The 15,622-nt window shown below is 40.8% G+C and overlaps 1 protein-coding gene across 1 annotated transcript in view; it reads left to right on the top strand.

The window, feature by feature from the left end:
* The window catches only part of LOC309558644 (dynein axonemal heavy chain 3-like), a gene marked incomplete at its 3' end in the record, with an annotated part of 260,568 nt that overhangs the window by 227,215 nt on the left and 17,731 nt on the right, over positions 1–15,622 (top strand). The window contains exons 11-12 of the mRNA XM_082261711.1: positions 1,044–1,180; positions 4,491–4,596. Coding sequence (XP_082117837.1) covers positions 1,044–1,180; positions 4,491–4,596 — 243 coding nt within the window. The remainder of the gene's footprint in view (positions 1–1,043; positions 1,181–4,490; positions 4,597–15,622) is intronic.

Raw genomic sequence — 15,622 nt, forward strand, 5'->3', positions numbered from 1 at the left:
ATACGGTATATAATTTTTTTATTTATTTATTTTTGTCAGTCAGTTATTCAGATTACTTTGGGCTTTTGTGGTTGTCTTGCTGAACTAGATGGCAGCCTAAATCCCAGCAAACAGCATTATCAGTCCAGTCCAGAAGTGAACAATTGACTCCAACATAAATTATACCATTCTGCTCCAGGATATACTTTTTAATCATTAGTTGGTCAGTTATTCAGATTACTTTAGGCTTTTCTGGATTCATTTACTAAAGAAAATGCATGCCCGCTGCAATGCCACATGTCTCTTTCTTCCCATATAGCCAGGCAGCTCAGCAGCTTGGTATCCTGCAGCTCCCAAAACATGCCTGTGCGAGTGTGCGGGCTGCTTTTTTTTTCAGATTGCAGGGGATTTTGATGGAAGAAAGGAGGTCAGGTAGTCCAACATTGGGACTTTGGTTTGTACCTTACGCAAATAGTTGGGTCACTGCCTAGCAATGTAGGATGCAAGTACAGCAGAAGAGGGAGGGTGGATTGCAGCAAAGCATCAGTTGTCATTTTTTCTAGTGGCTCACTGAAGTTGCTTTATACAGCGAGAACTGATGAGAATGACATAGCTGTGGGCCCCAGGGGCATAACGATTGATGCAGAAGGCAGACATGACATTGACAGGAATGACAGATAGAAATACAGACCCCCACTAGATACTTTGATTTTTAACTATATATTAGGGGGCACCCTGGACTCCTCTAACAGGACAGTCTGTCCCTGTCTCTGAATATGTCATTTACAAAGTGATACTTTTTCAACTTCTGTATTGTTTAAAATCACAATGGTAAATGTCTGATCCCCTCTTAGGTATATGTGATATATGGAATATGTAAATAGATGAAAAAAAAAAGTATTGAATCGGGTTTAAAATGTGGTTGGTTTATTATTGCATTCCTAAATACTATACCAATAGAGCATAGCTTTTCATAATAGAAAGATGATAGAAGTTTTCTTGTATATCTCAAGAGAAAAAAAAAAGCTGTCGTTCACTTGGCTTGCTCTGATTTTTACTTCCAGGTAGAAGTGGAACTTTTCCCAGACCTTCAGATGGATAACCTTATCCTCAGTTCTGTAAGACAAGAAGAATCTCTGGTTTCCCATTACGTCAACAAAACACGGAAGATATTCAATATGAATACAATCGGTCCCCAAAAGTAACGTTTTCACGTTTTTTAAAAACTACCACACAGTGGGGTTTATTTACTAACACTGGAAAGTGCAAACTCTAGTGCAGCTGTGCATGATAGCCAATCAGCTTCTAACTTCAGCGTGTTGAATTAAATTAGATGTAAACCCTCACATATACCCAATAAAGCTAACAGCCTCAGATGATACGCAGAGATTAAACAAATCTCCCTACATAAGTTTTACATGTATCTGCTGTCTTCAGCATTCTAGACTCTTTATAACGGGCACATCGTGTTACAAAATTTTGTTTCCTCATTCATCAGTGGGAGGGAAGTCTAAGCATACACTGTGTGTGAGCTGATTGGAGGAAAGGCACACACCCCACAGAGGAATGAAGAAACTTGCAGAGCAGTGCTGTGAATAGATAAGCTCTCTGCTAATCTGTCTCTAAGTCCCTTCCCCTACACAAATTTACAGCCGCTTTTATCTCCTGTGGCAGAAAGCTTGTCAAAAGTAATCATGCTGATAATAGCGGAACGGAGCAGCAGAAAGACATGGGACTTAGGGCTTTGGAGAGAGATATGTTAACATTACAGATATAGGTGCCCAGGTCAGATTTCATGAATGGTGTTTACATCCACTTTAAGCTTTGACAAAAACAAAACTGGAAGCTAATTGGTTTCTATGCACAGCTGCACCAGATTTTGCACTCTCAAGTTTTAGTAAATCACCCCCCTAATGATTCTGTGTTCAAATTTGACACCTGCTCTTCTCAGACAAATCTAAAATAAGTCTGCATTGGCCTAAAATGTTTTGAGGTAGCAACAGTGCTAAATTACAGCCCTTTTGTTGTCTGCTAGCACCTTTATTAACTTTCAATGTTATCCCTGTGTCCCTGGATCGTAGACCTCTGCTGTACATAGAGTTTAATCTCTTCTTGGAGCTAGTCTGCACCCTGTCATTCAGCTGGCAGATGTCAAAGCCTTTACTGCCTTCCATAGTTTTAGCAGTAGAATAAATGAGGTCGGGCTTGTCAAGAAAGTGCAGAGCTCAATGTCTACTTGGACAGGTGTTGTATCTCTGTAAAGTCTGGGCCTAAAGTTTGTGATAATATTGAAGTAAAGATATGATTTAAGTATTGGTGATTCCATACATACACACAATTCAATGGCATCAACTAAATGGTGATTCTAGAAAGTGTACAGACAACTGTAATCTATCTTGTTTTTTGTTGTTGCACTAGTTCCATCCTCATTGTAATTAGGGGAACTCGGGAACTAATAATTTTTCATTTTTACATTTAGACATCCCTTAAAGGATATCTAAAGAACAAGAACAAAATGTAAAATATTATAGCTTACCAGTTGTTTATTGTAGTGGCTGCATTCATTTTTTTCTCCAGGCTAAGAATAGTTTCTGCAAAAACAGAAAATGTATGTTGATCTTTGCTACAAATGCAGTCTCCTTGTCAATTCCTGTGAGATAAACTGAAAGCTCAATGTTATCTTCCTTCTGTAAACTACTAATGCCCACCCCCAAGTAATGAAGATACAGACAGGAAGACATACTTTGGTGGCAACCATGGCTCTGTCCACAGATAAAGTATGAAGTGAGTGACAAGAAGTGTGTCATTCACAAGATTTCCAAGTGAAAATAATTTTAACAGAGACAACATTAAAAGAAAACATAGTAATGCAGGCACATTACCTTAAGACAGGTAAAATGCAATATATCACATTATCTTCCTCATCATTTTTGGGGGGTTTAGGTACACGTTAAAGCTGAACTCTGATGAATATACAGTAAAATAAAAGTATGCAGTTATGTATTTAGTAATCAAAATAATGTATTTTTCAATTCAGTTCAAAATACCGAAAGCTGGCTTGATTTTAACCTTTTGTAATACCCTATGCACTGAGAAAGATAGTCAGGCTATACTACTTGTGATGACAAGAAATATGTTACACAATTACATAATTAGGTTAAAAAAAAAGACACAAGTCCATCTAGTTCAACCAATAGAAAATAGAATACCTCCATGCACACAAACTTCTACCCACAGTTGAAAACAAATTCCTTCCTGATCCCCCAGAAGGCAATCCGATATATCCCTGGTTTTACTACTTATAAATGTGCTATAAAAGGAGCTAATCAGTGGCCCAATGAGGTTTATTTACTAAAGCTAGAGAGGGCAAAATTAGTCACAATTCTGCAGAGAAACCAATCAGCTTCTAACCTCAGCTTGTTTTTAATTAAGCTGTAGCAATAAAACCTGGAAGCTGATTGGTTTCTCTTGCAGAATTGTGACTAATTATGCCCTCTCTAGCTTTGGTAAATAAACTCAAATCAGTCTGTTGCTTCTCTTTTCCTCCTGGAGATGGCCTAGATGCATTGTTTAAAGTGATTGTAAATGCATTTTTTTTAAATAATAAAGATGTCTTATGTACCTGCTCTGTGTAAGGATTTTGCACAAAGCACCCCCAATCATTCTTTTCTAGGGTCCCCCACTGGCTCTGCTAGCACCTTCCCTCTCCTGACTGTCCCCCAAGCAAGCCGCATCTATGGGGACACTTGTGCGGGATCGCTTCCAAGCCAGGCTCTGTATGTCCATTAACACATACAGCTTTGCTCCCGCTTCACAGGCTGTGATTGACAGCAACAGGAGCCAATGGCTCCAGCTTCTGCCTCCATGTTCAGTGGATAGGGGGAGAAAGGAGAGAAAATGCTACTCTCGGGTACAGCACTGGATCGAGATCTGGCTCAGCTAAGTATTTAGGGGGGTTGGGGGGAGGCTGAACACAATTTTCAGATATATGTGTATATATATATATATATATATATATATATATATAGATATAGCTATATATACTGTGTGTGTAAATGTATGTATGTGTGTGTATGTATATATATATATATATATATATATATATATATAATCATAATGCAACGTCCCACATCCCTAAAGATGTTCCTTTTGGATGCCGGTAACATTTACAGTTAATTTGCTACAAAATAACTTTTTTGAGTTTTAGGAAAAAGCAGTATTGGAAAGTTCATTAAGCTTATCCTAATAAAAAGAATATTTTTTTCTATAATGAAAGTAATACCTCTGCAGGCTATTATGGAACAACACATTTATCAATCTTTTACTCTACTAGGCTTTTATCTCCACTTTTCACTCCATGTACTTCTTTTTGTAGCTAAACTCCTGTTAAGTCACAAGGCTTCCATTTTAATCATGTATCATATTTGTACACTGAAGTATTGAAATGTGAAGGAAAACTAATTATCTTTAGTACACTGCCGTTTCTAAAGCTTTGTGTCCATCTCTTTTAGGTACTTAAATGTTTATAAAAAATACAGTGACCTTTTAAATCAGAAAGCTCAGCAGGATGTAATTGCATTTCTCAAGGAAGAACATTCTCTGCAGGCCTTTACTAAGGTAATGAGATAAGGCATTCTATAGTCAACGAGCCTTGTTAAAGACTAGCTATACTCTATATTTGAAAAAATTAAGTTTTAAGGCTTATTAAGGCTTAGCTTACACCTCTGTTGCTCTCTGAAAAGCCCTCAGTGGTGGATTGCAAGTCAGAAGGCAGTACAGGTGTGGCTGACACACTACCACCCCGAATGTCTGTTGCTTTTTTTTTCTTTTTTAATGGAAATACTGCTTCACAAACATGCATCACACCACAATAGTTCGAGTTCAGTGGTGGAACTGCTTGCCAAACACGTCACGGGGCATACATGTTAATAACTAAATATTTGTTTTCTTGTTTTATTACATTTAATAAGACCACACATTATTTGATAAACAGGTTCCAGTGACTCGCACCAGTTTATTTCTGGCCTATTTCTTCTCTTTTTCTATATATATTATGAATAATCAGATGCCAGCACTGCTATTAAGGCCTTGAAATAGCCATCTGGCAACTTTGACATTTGCCAGAGGAGCTTGCATATTTTCTGAGCTGTCCTTGGTTTTTGGACTGCTCAGATACCGTCATCCTAATTTGATTCTGGGCACTAGGCAGAAGTTAATATCATAATAACACACTGCACCTAAGCACCTTTCCACACTTGACCATTTTTCTACAGTAAAATGCATATGTTTTACTGCATTTAAAATTATTTCAAGTAGAAATAACAGATCTTATTCTTATACCTTCCTAACATTAATGACACCACATGGTCTCAGATGACAGTGAAGATATGACATGCTTCTAATTCTTCCTCACTGTATTATAAAGGTAGTTGAGAACAGAATCAAATTTGCAAAAATCAGTGACTCCTTCCCATTAATTCATAAAGCAATTGTAGGGACCCTGCCCTAATCAGGAGTGTCTCAATTCTAAATGTAGTTTTGCAGCTATGCTTTAGTTAGCCTGCAATTAACTTGTTATCATTTTGTTTTCATTAGGTTTCCCCTTGGCTCCAATTTATTTTTTACTTATGCTTGATCTCAGAGAGTGTCAATAGAGGCAAAGAAATGCAATTGTTCTGAGTTATAAACATTTATCTCTCTGGCCATCTACATGCCTTTTTTGCATGCTGGGGAAAGTTATACAGTAAATATTTGGGTTGACCGATCAGAAGGGCCCTTGACTCCTGGGCTGCTTCCAGGAGAGTAGGCTGTGTTGGGGTCTCTGCATCTCAGGCTTGCTGCCTGAAAAGGGTGAAGCAAAGAGTGAACAAATGATTGCTTTGCTGGAGGAGACATCCAGGAGGAGTCCAGCAGGAAGAAGGCTGTTTGTAGGGAGCATCTTGAAGGGAAACACCTGCTGAAAATTGTCCTGGGGAGCTTGGTATAAGCAGCTGCCAGATGACCTTGCAGGAAGTTTGAGCTGCTCATTCCAATGGTACTTGTTCTGCTTGGTGCTATCCTACAGTCTGAAAAGTACAGATTGCTAGTCTTGAGTTAGAGGCTATTATCTCCTTACTGACTGTGATTAGAAGTCTGGAGTTTCATTTTTGTCACTTTTGGGTATCCTGTGCGATAATACTTTTACCTAACTAAATATAAAAGTTTAGAGGTTGTGTTTTACAACCTATAGTTCAGCCTTTATTAAAAATGTATTCTTAATATTGAAAAGCCATGTCATTTTTATTACCCCTGTCTAGCACCTCCTTAACCCTGGAAGGAAGTTTGAAACCCCCAGGTGGCTTGGTGGGCTAGCATCTTAAACCACAGGGCAAAATCCGTGACTCTTTGTTGAATAGAAGAGGTTGGACACCATTCACTTTAGAAAGTTTGAAAGAGTTTATTAGTGATCAGTAAACTCAGTAAAAAAGTGTTACAACTCACTGGGCTTTGTCAAATCAAAAATCCTTTGATTAACAAATACTACAAAAATGTTGCACTTCATTAAAAATGTACCCAAACCACATAATTCCACATACACTTAAAATCACACACATCCACCTCACTCACATAAACAAGCATGGTGACCCAATGATATTAATAAAGATGATATCACAAGTCATATTTCTAATAGACAGGAGATATCCCTCCAGGGCTCATTAGGTAATGGTTCACATCATGGATTATAGTCCCTTTGTTAGTACATCTACATCCCAATGAACCTTATTTCTTCACCATGGCAAATTTGGAACATATTTGGTAATAGTGCTGAGTATATGGAGTATATGGATGATGTATGGTATATAGAGGATGTAAGGAAGTATATGGAGGATGTATGGAAATCCTTAGAAAAGTTCCTAATGTAGGGTAATGCAATGGAGGTCTCAGGTATAGGCTGGTTAAACCCACCTCCCCTTAGAGTGATTGTCAAGGGGACAGCATGAGTATAGTGGTATAGAGGAGGAAACAGATATTAGAAGCTGGAAATAACATCAGATAAGATGATATGAGCAAAGTCCATTTCTTCTATGACTGTAAGCATATCACAAGCCTCCCTCACTCTTCAGTAAAAGACCAGACTAAAAAGAGCATACCCTGTATCCATGAACCATAGAATTCATCAATCCATGTCTTCCAAACAAATAAGGACAGCACAGTTCCATATAGTTCACAGAGCCAATAAAAAGTACTGGCGTCAGTTTCCCGTGGGGTGCATGTGCATTGATACTAATCTGATCCAGATGCTTGTGAGGGTTCCAATATCAAGTAGCTTTGCATGATGACCTTCCAATTCCAGGGTGGGTGAATATTGGGTCACTGTGAGGAGGTATTCAGTGGGTGCTTGTCTGACCAGTTTCCCCGGACAGAGGCTGGCTGCTTCAGAAGCAGATTGGAGGCAGATTGGAGGATGGGCTGGCCACCATGTGCAATTATAGCTTTTTAAAATGGCTGCTGGGTCATGTATGCCTGCCACATTGGGCGTGCAGCAGCACATACAGATGTGTCATTGCACAAGCGCCAATGCGCATGCGCCATCGCACATGTGCAATGCAATCACGTTCCCACCATGTCGTCACACGTATACACCTGCAACTCTACTGCCCATTTGCACACAATGTCACCGCGCATGCGCACAATGGAATGGCAGCTTGAAATTGAAATATTATAAAGGTAGTTGAGAACAGAATCAAATTTGCAAAAATCAGTGACTCCTTCCCATTAATTCATAAAGCAATTGTAGGGACCCTGCCCTAATCAGGAGTGTCTCAATTCTAAATGTAGTTTTGCAGCTATGCTTTAGTTAGCCTGCAATTAACTTGTTATCATTTTGTTTTCATTAGGTTTCCCCTTGGCTCCAATTTATTTTTTACTTATGCTTGATCTCAGAGAGTGTCAATAGAGGCAAAGAAATGCAATTGTTCTGAGTTATAAACATTTATCTCTCTGGCCATCTACATGCCTTTTTTGCATGCTGGGGAAAGTTATACAGTAAATATTTGGGTTGACCGATCAGAAGGGCCCTTGACTCCTGGGCTGCTTCCAGGAGAGTAGGCTGTGTTGGGGTCTCTGCATCTCAGGCTTGCTGCCTGAAAAGGGTGAAGCAAAGAGTGAACAAATGATTGCTTTGCTGGAGGAGACATCCAGGAGGAGTCCAGCAGGAAGAAGGCTGTTTGTAGGGAGCATCTTGAAGGGAAACACCTGCTGAAAATTGTCCTGGGGAGCTTGGTATAAGCAGCTGCCAGATGACCTTGCAGGAAGTTTGAGCTGCTCATTCCAATGGTACTTGTTCTGCTTGGTGCTATCCTACAGTCTGAAAAGTACAGATTGCTAGTCTTGAGTTAGAGGCTATTATCTCCTTACTGACTGTGATTAGAAGTCTGGAGTTTCATTTTTGTCACTTTTGGGTATCCTGTGCCATAATACTTTTACCTGAGTTTACTGAGCAATAAACTCTTTCAAACATTCTAAAGTGAATGGTGTCCAACCTCTTCTATCCCTCAAAGAGTCAAGGATTTTGCCCTGTGGTTTGAGATGCTAGCTCACCAAGCCACCTGGGGGTTTCAAACTTACTTCCAGGGTTAAGGAGGTGCTAGACAGGGGTAATAAAAATGACATGGCTTTTCAATATTAAGAATACATTTTTAATAAAGGCTGAACTATAGGTTGTAAAACACAACCTCTAAACTTTTATATAGAAGGAAAGGCTTAGATAACAATTTGATATGCTAACCCAGATAGCAAGCCATTGTACTGCAAGTTTGAAAATTACTTGCTATGCTATTGCTAGACTTGCCAGGCTTCACAAGTTTGTTGCACTATTGCACAAAGTCCAAATTGCATCACTCCAAATCAACTTTCTTTGCAAACATTCTGCAAGTCTGCTGCAAGTTCTGGTTCAGTTATTTTGTGCAATAGTCATCCCACCACAGGGGTCACTGTGGCTGAATTTTCATGCAGTAGACTTGCAGAGCTCTTGCTGTAGACTCACCACTGCAACTTTGCTCTTGCTAGAGACTTGCCACGCAAATTTACTACAAATTGGAAAAGTGTCATTGGACTGTTGTGAAGCTCAACTCAAAAATAAGCTTTTATAAAACTGAAATGGCCAAAAAGAAACTGAGAATAAAAAACAACTGTTGACTCTTAATGAGTGATAATCAGATAAACACTGAAAATTGTCCTGAAAAATAATAAAAAATTATCTAAGCCTTTCCTTCTATATAAAAGTTTAGAGGTTGTGTTTTACAACCTATAGTTCAGCCTTTATTAAAAATGTATTCTTAATATTGAAAAGCCATGTCATTTTTATTACCCCTGTCTAGCACCTCCTTAACCCTGGAAGGAAGTTTGAAACCCCCAGGTGGCTTGGTGGGCTAGCATCTTAAACCACAGGGCAAAATCCGTGACTCTTTGTTGAATAGAAGAGGTTGGACACCATTCACTTTAGAAAGTTTGAAAGAGTTTATTAGTGATCAGTAAACTCAGTAAAAAAGTGTTACAACTCACTGGGCTTTGTCAAATCAAAAATCCTTTTATTAACAAATACTACAAAAATGTTGCACTTCATTAAAAATGTACCCAAACCACATAATTCCACATACACTTAAAATCACACACATCCACCTCACTCACATAAACAAGCATGGTGACCCAATGATATTAATAAAGATGATATCACAAGTCATATTTCTAATAGACAGGAGATATCCCTCCAGGGCTCATTAGGTAATGGTTCACATCATGGATTATAGTCCCTTTGTTAGTACATCTACATCCCAATGAACCTTATTTCTTCACCATGGCAAATTTGGAACATATTTGGTAATAGTGCTGAGTATATGGAGTATATGGATGATGTATGGTATATAGAGGATGTAAGGAAGTATATGGAGGATGTATGGAAATCCTTAGAAAAGTTCCTAATGTAGGGTAATGCAATGGAGGTCTCAGGTATAGGCTGGTTAAACCCACCTCCCCTTAGAGTGATTGTCAAGGGGACAGCATGAGTATAGTGGTATAGAGGAGGAAACAGATATTAGAAGCTGGAAATAACATCAGATAAGATGATATGAGCAAAGTCCATTTCTTCTATGACTGTAAGCATATCACAAGCCTCCCTCACTCTTCAGTAAAAGACCAGACTAAAAAGAGCATACCCTGTATCCATGAACCATAGAATTCATCAATCCATGTCTTCCAAACAAATAAGGACAGCACAGTTCCATATAGTTCACAGAGCAAATAAAAAGTACTGGCGTCAGTTTCCCGTGGGGTGCATGTGCATTGATACTAATCTGATCCAGATGCTTGTGAGGGTTCCAATATCAAGTAGCTTTGCATGATGACCTTCCAATTCCAGGGTGGGTGAATATTGGGTCACTGTGAGGAGGTATTCAGTGGGTGCTTGTCTGACCAGTTTCCCCGGACAGAGGCTGGCTGCTTCAGAAGCAGATTGGAGGCAGATTGGAGGATGGGCTGGCCACCATGTGCAATTATAGCTTTTTAAAATGGCTGCTGGGTCATGTATGCCTGCCACATTGGGCGTGCAGCAGCACATACAGATGTGTCATTGCACAAGCGCCAATGCGCATGCGCCATCGCACATGTGCAATGCAATCACGTTCCCACCATGTTGTCACACGTATACACCTGCAACTCTACTGCCCATTTGCACACAATGTCACCGCGCATGCGCACAATGGAATGGCAGCTTGAAATTGAATACTGTCGTTAAAACGAAAAACAAACATTGAAGGACATACATGTACATACATGTTAAATAAATTTACGGTACCTCCCCTATTTTATATTAAGGGGGACCATGATAGATTGGCAATTATTTGTAAAGTTTGTCTCCAGTTTAATGTGTGCATTAAACTGGAGACGAACTTTACAAATAATTGCCAATCTATCATGGTCCCCCTTAATATAGTGTGTATGGTTATATATACATTTTTTCTTTTTATATGATCTAGCTTTATGGAACCATTTCTAGAGGGTCTCAGTCTAAAGTATTTGCAAAAACAGAAAGAGCAACTAACTAAAAAGGCCCCTTGAGCAGGCTCCAGCTTTATAAGTGTGGTTGTACAAATATGATCGAACCTGACCTCAAAACGAGCAAAAGGCAGTTGAGCAGAGCTTGCAGTTAAAATATAGGGAAATTGGTGGAAGCTGGTGCCTGCTTATTCAACAAGTAGCAAGCTGGCTTGGGAGACACCCATAGACATAAGGCTTAAAATTGGATCAGGCAAATGTTTTTTGTTTTTTTTCTGGACTTCAGCCTCCCCAAGGAACTGCATGCTAACTTTTTTCTGAAGGGAGATGTTTTTTTTTTTTTTTAGACCTGTAATACATCCTGCAATCCAGTTATTCAGTCAAAACACTACTGATGCGTTGAAAATTGCCTATGTATGTAGGTGAGAGTAATTTCAATGCAATCAGATGTAGATGTAGCTACATTCATTTCCATCAGGTAGAAAATAAAAAAAAAATAGATTGCCTTCAAGTGCCTTGAATTTAATCATGCAATATAGTAAAATAAATCTACATATTACACTTTCCCTATGGCTGAGAATGTATTTATATGTCATTATGTAGCAGTCATATGTGTAGGTGAAAATTTTCTTACAAATGATGGAGAAATTTAAATCAAAGTCTTTTTTAATTGTATGCTTGTAACAATCAAAAAGTCCAGCCCTTTGGAAAGTGAAAGTTAATAAGCCTGTGATCATGTGCAAAAGTTAAGACAGTAGTGTAAGTTATAATAAAAATCTCCAACAATTACAGTGGGTACGGAAAGTATTCAGACCCCCTTAAATTTTTCGCTCTTTGTTATATTGCAGCCATTTGCTAAAATCATTTAAGTTCATTCTTCTTCCTCATGAATGTACACATAGCAGTGGAGGTTAGGTAGGTAGTTTGTGGATTGTGCTTTCATATTTAATTCAGTCAGTGCAGTGTAGTGTAGGGCTGATTCTTGTATAACACAGTGTACTGCAGTCCGTTTAATGTACTACTGTGCTGAATCTTGTGTGTAGGGCAGTCAGTATAGTCAGTGCTGTGTTGTGCTGATTCATCTTGTATGACACAGTGTACTGCAGTGCAGTGTAGTGTAGGGCTGATTTTTGTATAACAGTGTAGTGTAGTCCTGTGCCGTGACTCTTGTGTAACACAGTGTAGTGAAGCCACTGAAGTGTTGGTATATGCAACAAGTCTGTGTCAGCCCAGTGATCCCATTTTTTTTTTTTAATTGATATTTAATTTTTTTTTTTTTTTTGCAGCATTAGGTTCTGTTGCTGCAGTATTAGTACCCCCCTTCTGTGTCGTAAGTGCTATTAGTTGTGCAGCAACAGTGGGTTCTTTCTTTTGTGGTGCAGCAGCTCTAATTTTAATTAGGGCATAATTGCTGTCCCCCCTTTTGTGTCGCAGGTGCTATTCCTTCTGCGAAAGCAGTGGGTTTTTTTTTTTTTTTGGAGCAGCAGCACTAATTGTATTTAGGGCATAATTGCTGTCCTCCCTTTTGCATCCCATGTGCTATTCCTTCTGCGTCAGCAGGGGTTTTCTTTCTTTTTTGGCTTTATTACGTTTTTCTTTTTTAAACAAAATATATATAATAAAACAGTTTATAGTGCACCAAGTACAAATGTATTGGACCCAAGCACCATATTCCCTTCCTGCACTCTATAATGAAAAGTTATAACCCCCCCCCCAAAAAAAAATATATATAACAAAATGGTTTATAGTGCACCAAGCACAAAAGTATTGTACCCAGGCATCATATTTCCATTCCACATTCTATAATAAAAAGTTATAAAAACTCCTCCAAAAATCTCCATCATGTCCGAAAGGCCAACAAGGAAAGGCAGATGCTCACAGGCCATTAAAAGAGGGCAAGCAGTCTCTGTGCCCACAGTGACAAGTGGTGGTGGCGGACATTGTGCATCCTCTGCAGGCGGGGCACGCTTGTTGTTTTTTTCCATTGCTGGCCATGTTATTGAGGCATAACATGCAGAAGAGTTGGTAGAGTGGATAACTAAGCCTACCTCATCCTCCTCATCTGCTGTCACCCAGCTCAGTTTGCCTTCCACCACAGCTGCCAAACTGGCCTATTCCACAGGCTCCTTCTCCACAGCTACTCTTTCAGTAGTCTCACCATCGTGCAGTATTTGATCACAGTGTCAGTTACATGATGCTGGAGGATGCGCGGCAATTACAATGCTCCATTGTTGGTTCCCAGGTTGAGGAACGGAATAGCAGGAGCCTAGAGAGAGGGGGTGACAATGACGGACAAGAAACTAGCAGTCATGTTCCAAAAGCTGCAGCATACTGCCAAGTTTGCTCCAGTGATGTGGAGGGAGGAAATGATGAGGTCACTGATCGTACTTGGGTGCCTGAGAGAATAGAGGAGGAAAGTGAGGAGGAGGAGGAGGCGGAACAACTCCAATGTGGCAGGATGTCCTCCAGGGGCTGGCTTAAGGGCAGCCACCCTATTGCATCACACCACAGAGCTCCACAGGTGCAGGGCGCTGCTAACTCAACGCCGACTTCCAAAAGTTCATTGGTGTGGGCTTTTTTCAACACGTGCAGCAGACTGCAGCGTTGCTGTTTGCAATCTGTCTGAAGCGGATCAAGCATGGTCAGAACACCAGCCGCTTGGGCACCACATGCTTGACAAGACATATGACAACCTGCCATGCGGTCCATTGGCAGGAGCACCTGAAAGACCCACATCATAATAAAATGCAGACTTCTGCTTGTTCCTCATCTGGGATCTCTACCCCTACTATATCTCAAGTCTAAATGCTAGCTTGGCCAAATTGCTAGCACTACAACTGCTGCTCCTTTTGTGAATTTGTGGAATGTACTGTACCACAGTGGAAGGTTCCAAAAATAAATTTATTTTCACGTAAGGCCATTCCAGCTCTGTAACATCATGTGGAATGTAATGTTGTGGCCTCGATGGACAGAGTGGTCAGCAGGAAGGTTCACATTACTGCTGACTCTTGGTCCAGCAGGCATGGTCAGGGACATTACATTTCCTTCACGGCGCACTGGGTAACTCTGCTGGCAGCTGGGAAGGATGCAGGGCAGGGTTCAGTGCTTGAGCTTGTTCCGCCACCACGCCTCCAAAACATTGGTGGTGATTCTGCCACATCTGTCTGCTCCACCTCCTCCTCTTCTTCTACTATGCCTCTTCTGCTGAACTTTCCTCTGAAGCAGCAGTGCTCCCTAAGCATTCAAGGGGCTACACAAGCAGTCAGGCTAAAATATGTCATGCAGTGCTTCAGTTGGTCTGACTAGAGGACAGGAGTCACACCGGGCCAGAGATTCTGTCAGCTCTGCAGGGGCAGGTTGAGAGGTGGTTTAAATCACGGCAGCTTGAGACAGGAATGGTTGTATGTGACAATGGCACCAACCATCTCTCCGCCCCTGACAGGGACACTTGACACATATTCCATGCTTGCCACATGTCCTGAATTTGGTGGTGCAGCATTTCTTGAACAGGTACCCAGGCTTAGAAGATCTTCTAAAGCAGGCCAGAAAAGTCGGTGGCCAATTCCGGCTGTCCTACAATGCCAGTGCTCGGCTGGCTGACATTCAAAGGGAATTCAACATGCCCACCGTCCGCCTCATTTGTGACATGACCAAACAAGTGGAACTCAACATTGGCAATGCTGTAGCAGCTGAACATGCAGCAGAGGGCCATCAATGAGTACCTGTGAGTGTATGGCACAAGGACAGGCTCAGGGGAGCTTGACTTCTTTTCGCCAGGCTAGTGGCTGCTGATAAAGGATGCATGCACTGTCCTGTCACCATTTGAGGAGGCCACAAGGATGGTGAGCCCTGATGATGCATGCATCAGTGACACTGTCCCTCTAGTCTTCCTGCTGGAGCACATGCTTCATTGAATCATGGACAGGGCATTTGAGGCAGAACAGCTGGAGGAAGAGGAGGTCTTCCTTTCTTCACAAGGCCCCCTTTATGCAGATACCATTCCTGTGGGGCCACAAAAACACAGGAGGAGGAGCAGGATTGTGGCAGTATTGATGTAGAGGATTATATACAGCAGTCTTCAAGGGATGGTTTTCATTTCCCAGAAACCCCAGAAGTTGTACGTGGCTAGGGAGAGGTTGCTTCTGACAATGTCATCGTTAGCGACCCAGAGGACTCAGAATCTCATGCCTCCTGAAACTTACGCTGTATGGGCTCCCTGATGCTGCAAAGCCTGAGAAAGGACCCAAGGATTTGTGGTATCAAGGAGAGGGATCATTACTGGTTGGCAACCATTCTTGATCCATGTTACAAGGGTAAAGTTGCAGAGCTCATCCTGCCTTCGCAGAGGGAGCAGAGGAGGAAACATCTTGAGGATGCCTTAAAGAAATATAGGTTTAACACCTTTCTAGACACAGGGAGGATACCATTTTCTTTACAACGTGTTTCTGAGGCTTCATTCGGTCAAAGGAGAAGCAGTGGAAAAGGTGTCCGGCTGACCGATGCATTTAAACAATTCTTAAGTCCTCAGCGCCCAGGGCTGTTAGGTTTTAGCAACCATTGGCAGCGCCTGCAGCATATGGTGCAGGATTATCTAGGGGCAAGAGCAGACTTG

Source organism: Pelophylax lessonae, assembly GCF_965119305.1.
Source record: "Pelophylax lessonae genome assembly, chromosome: 6".
In the NCBI taxonomy this organism is placed as follows: Eukaryota; Metazoa; Chordata; class Amphibia; order Anura; family Ranidae; genus Pelophylax; species Pelophylax lessonae.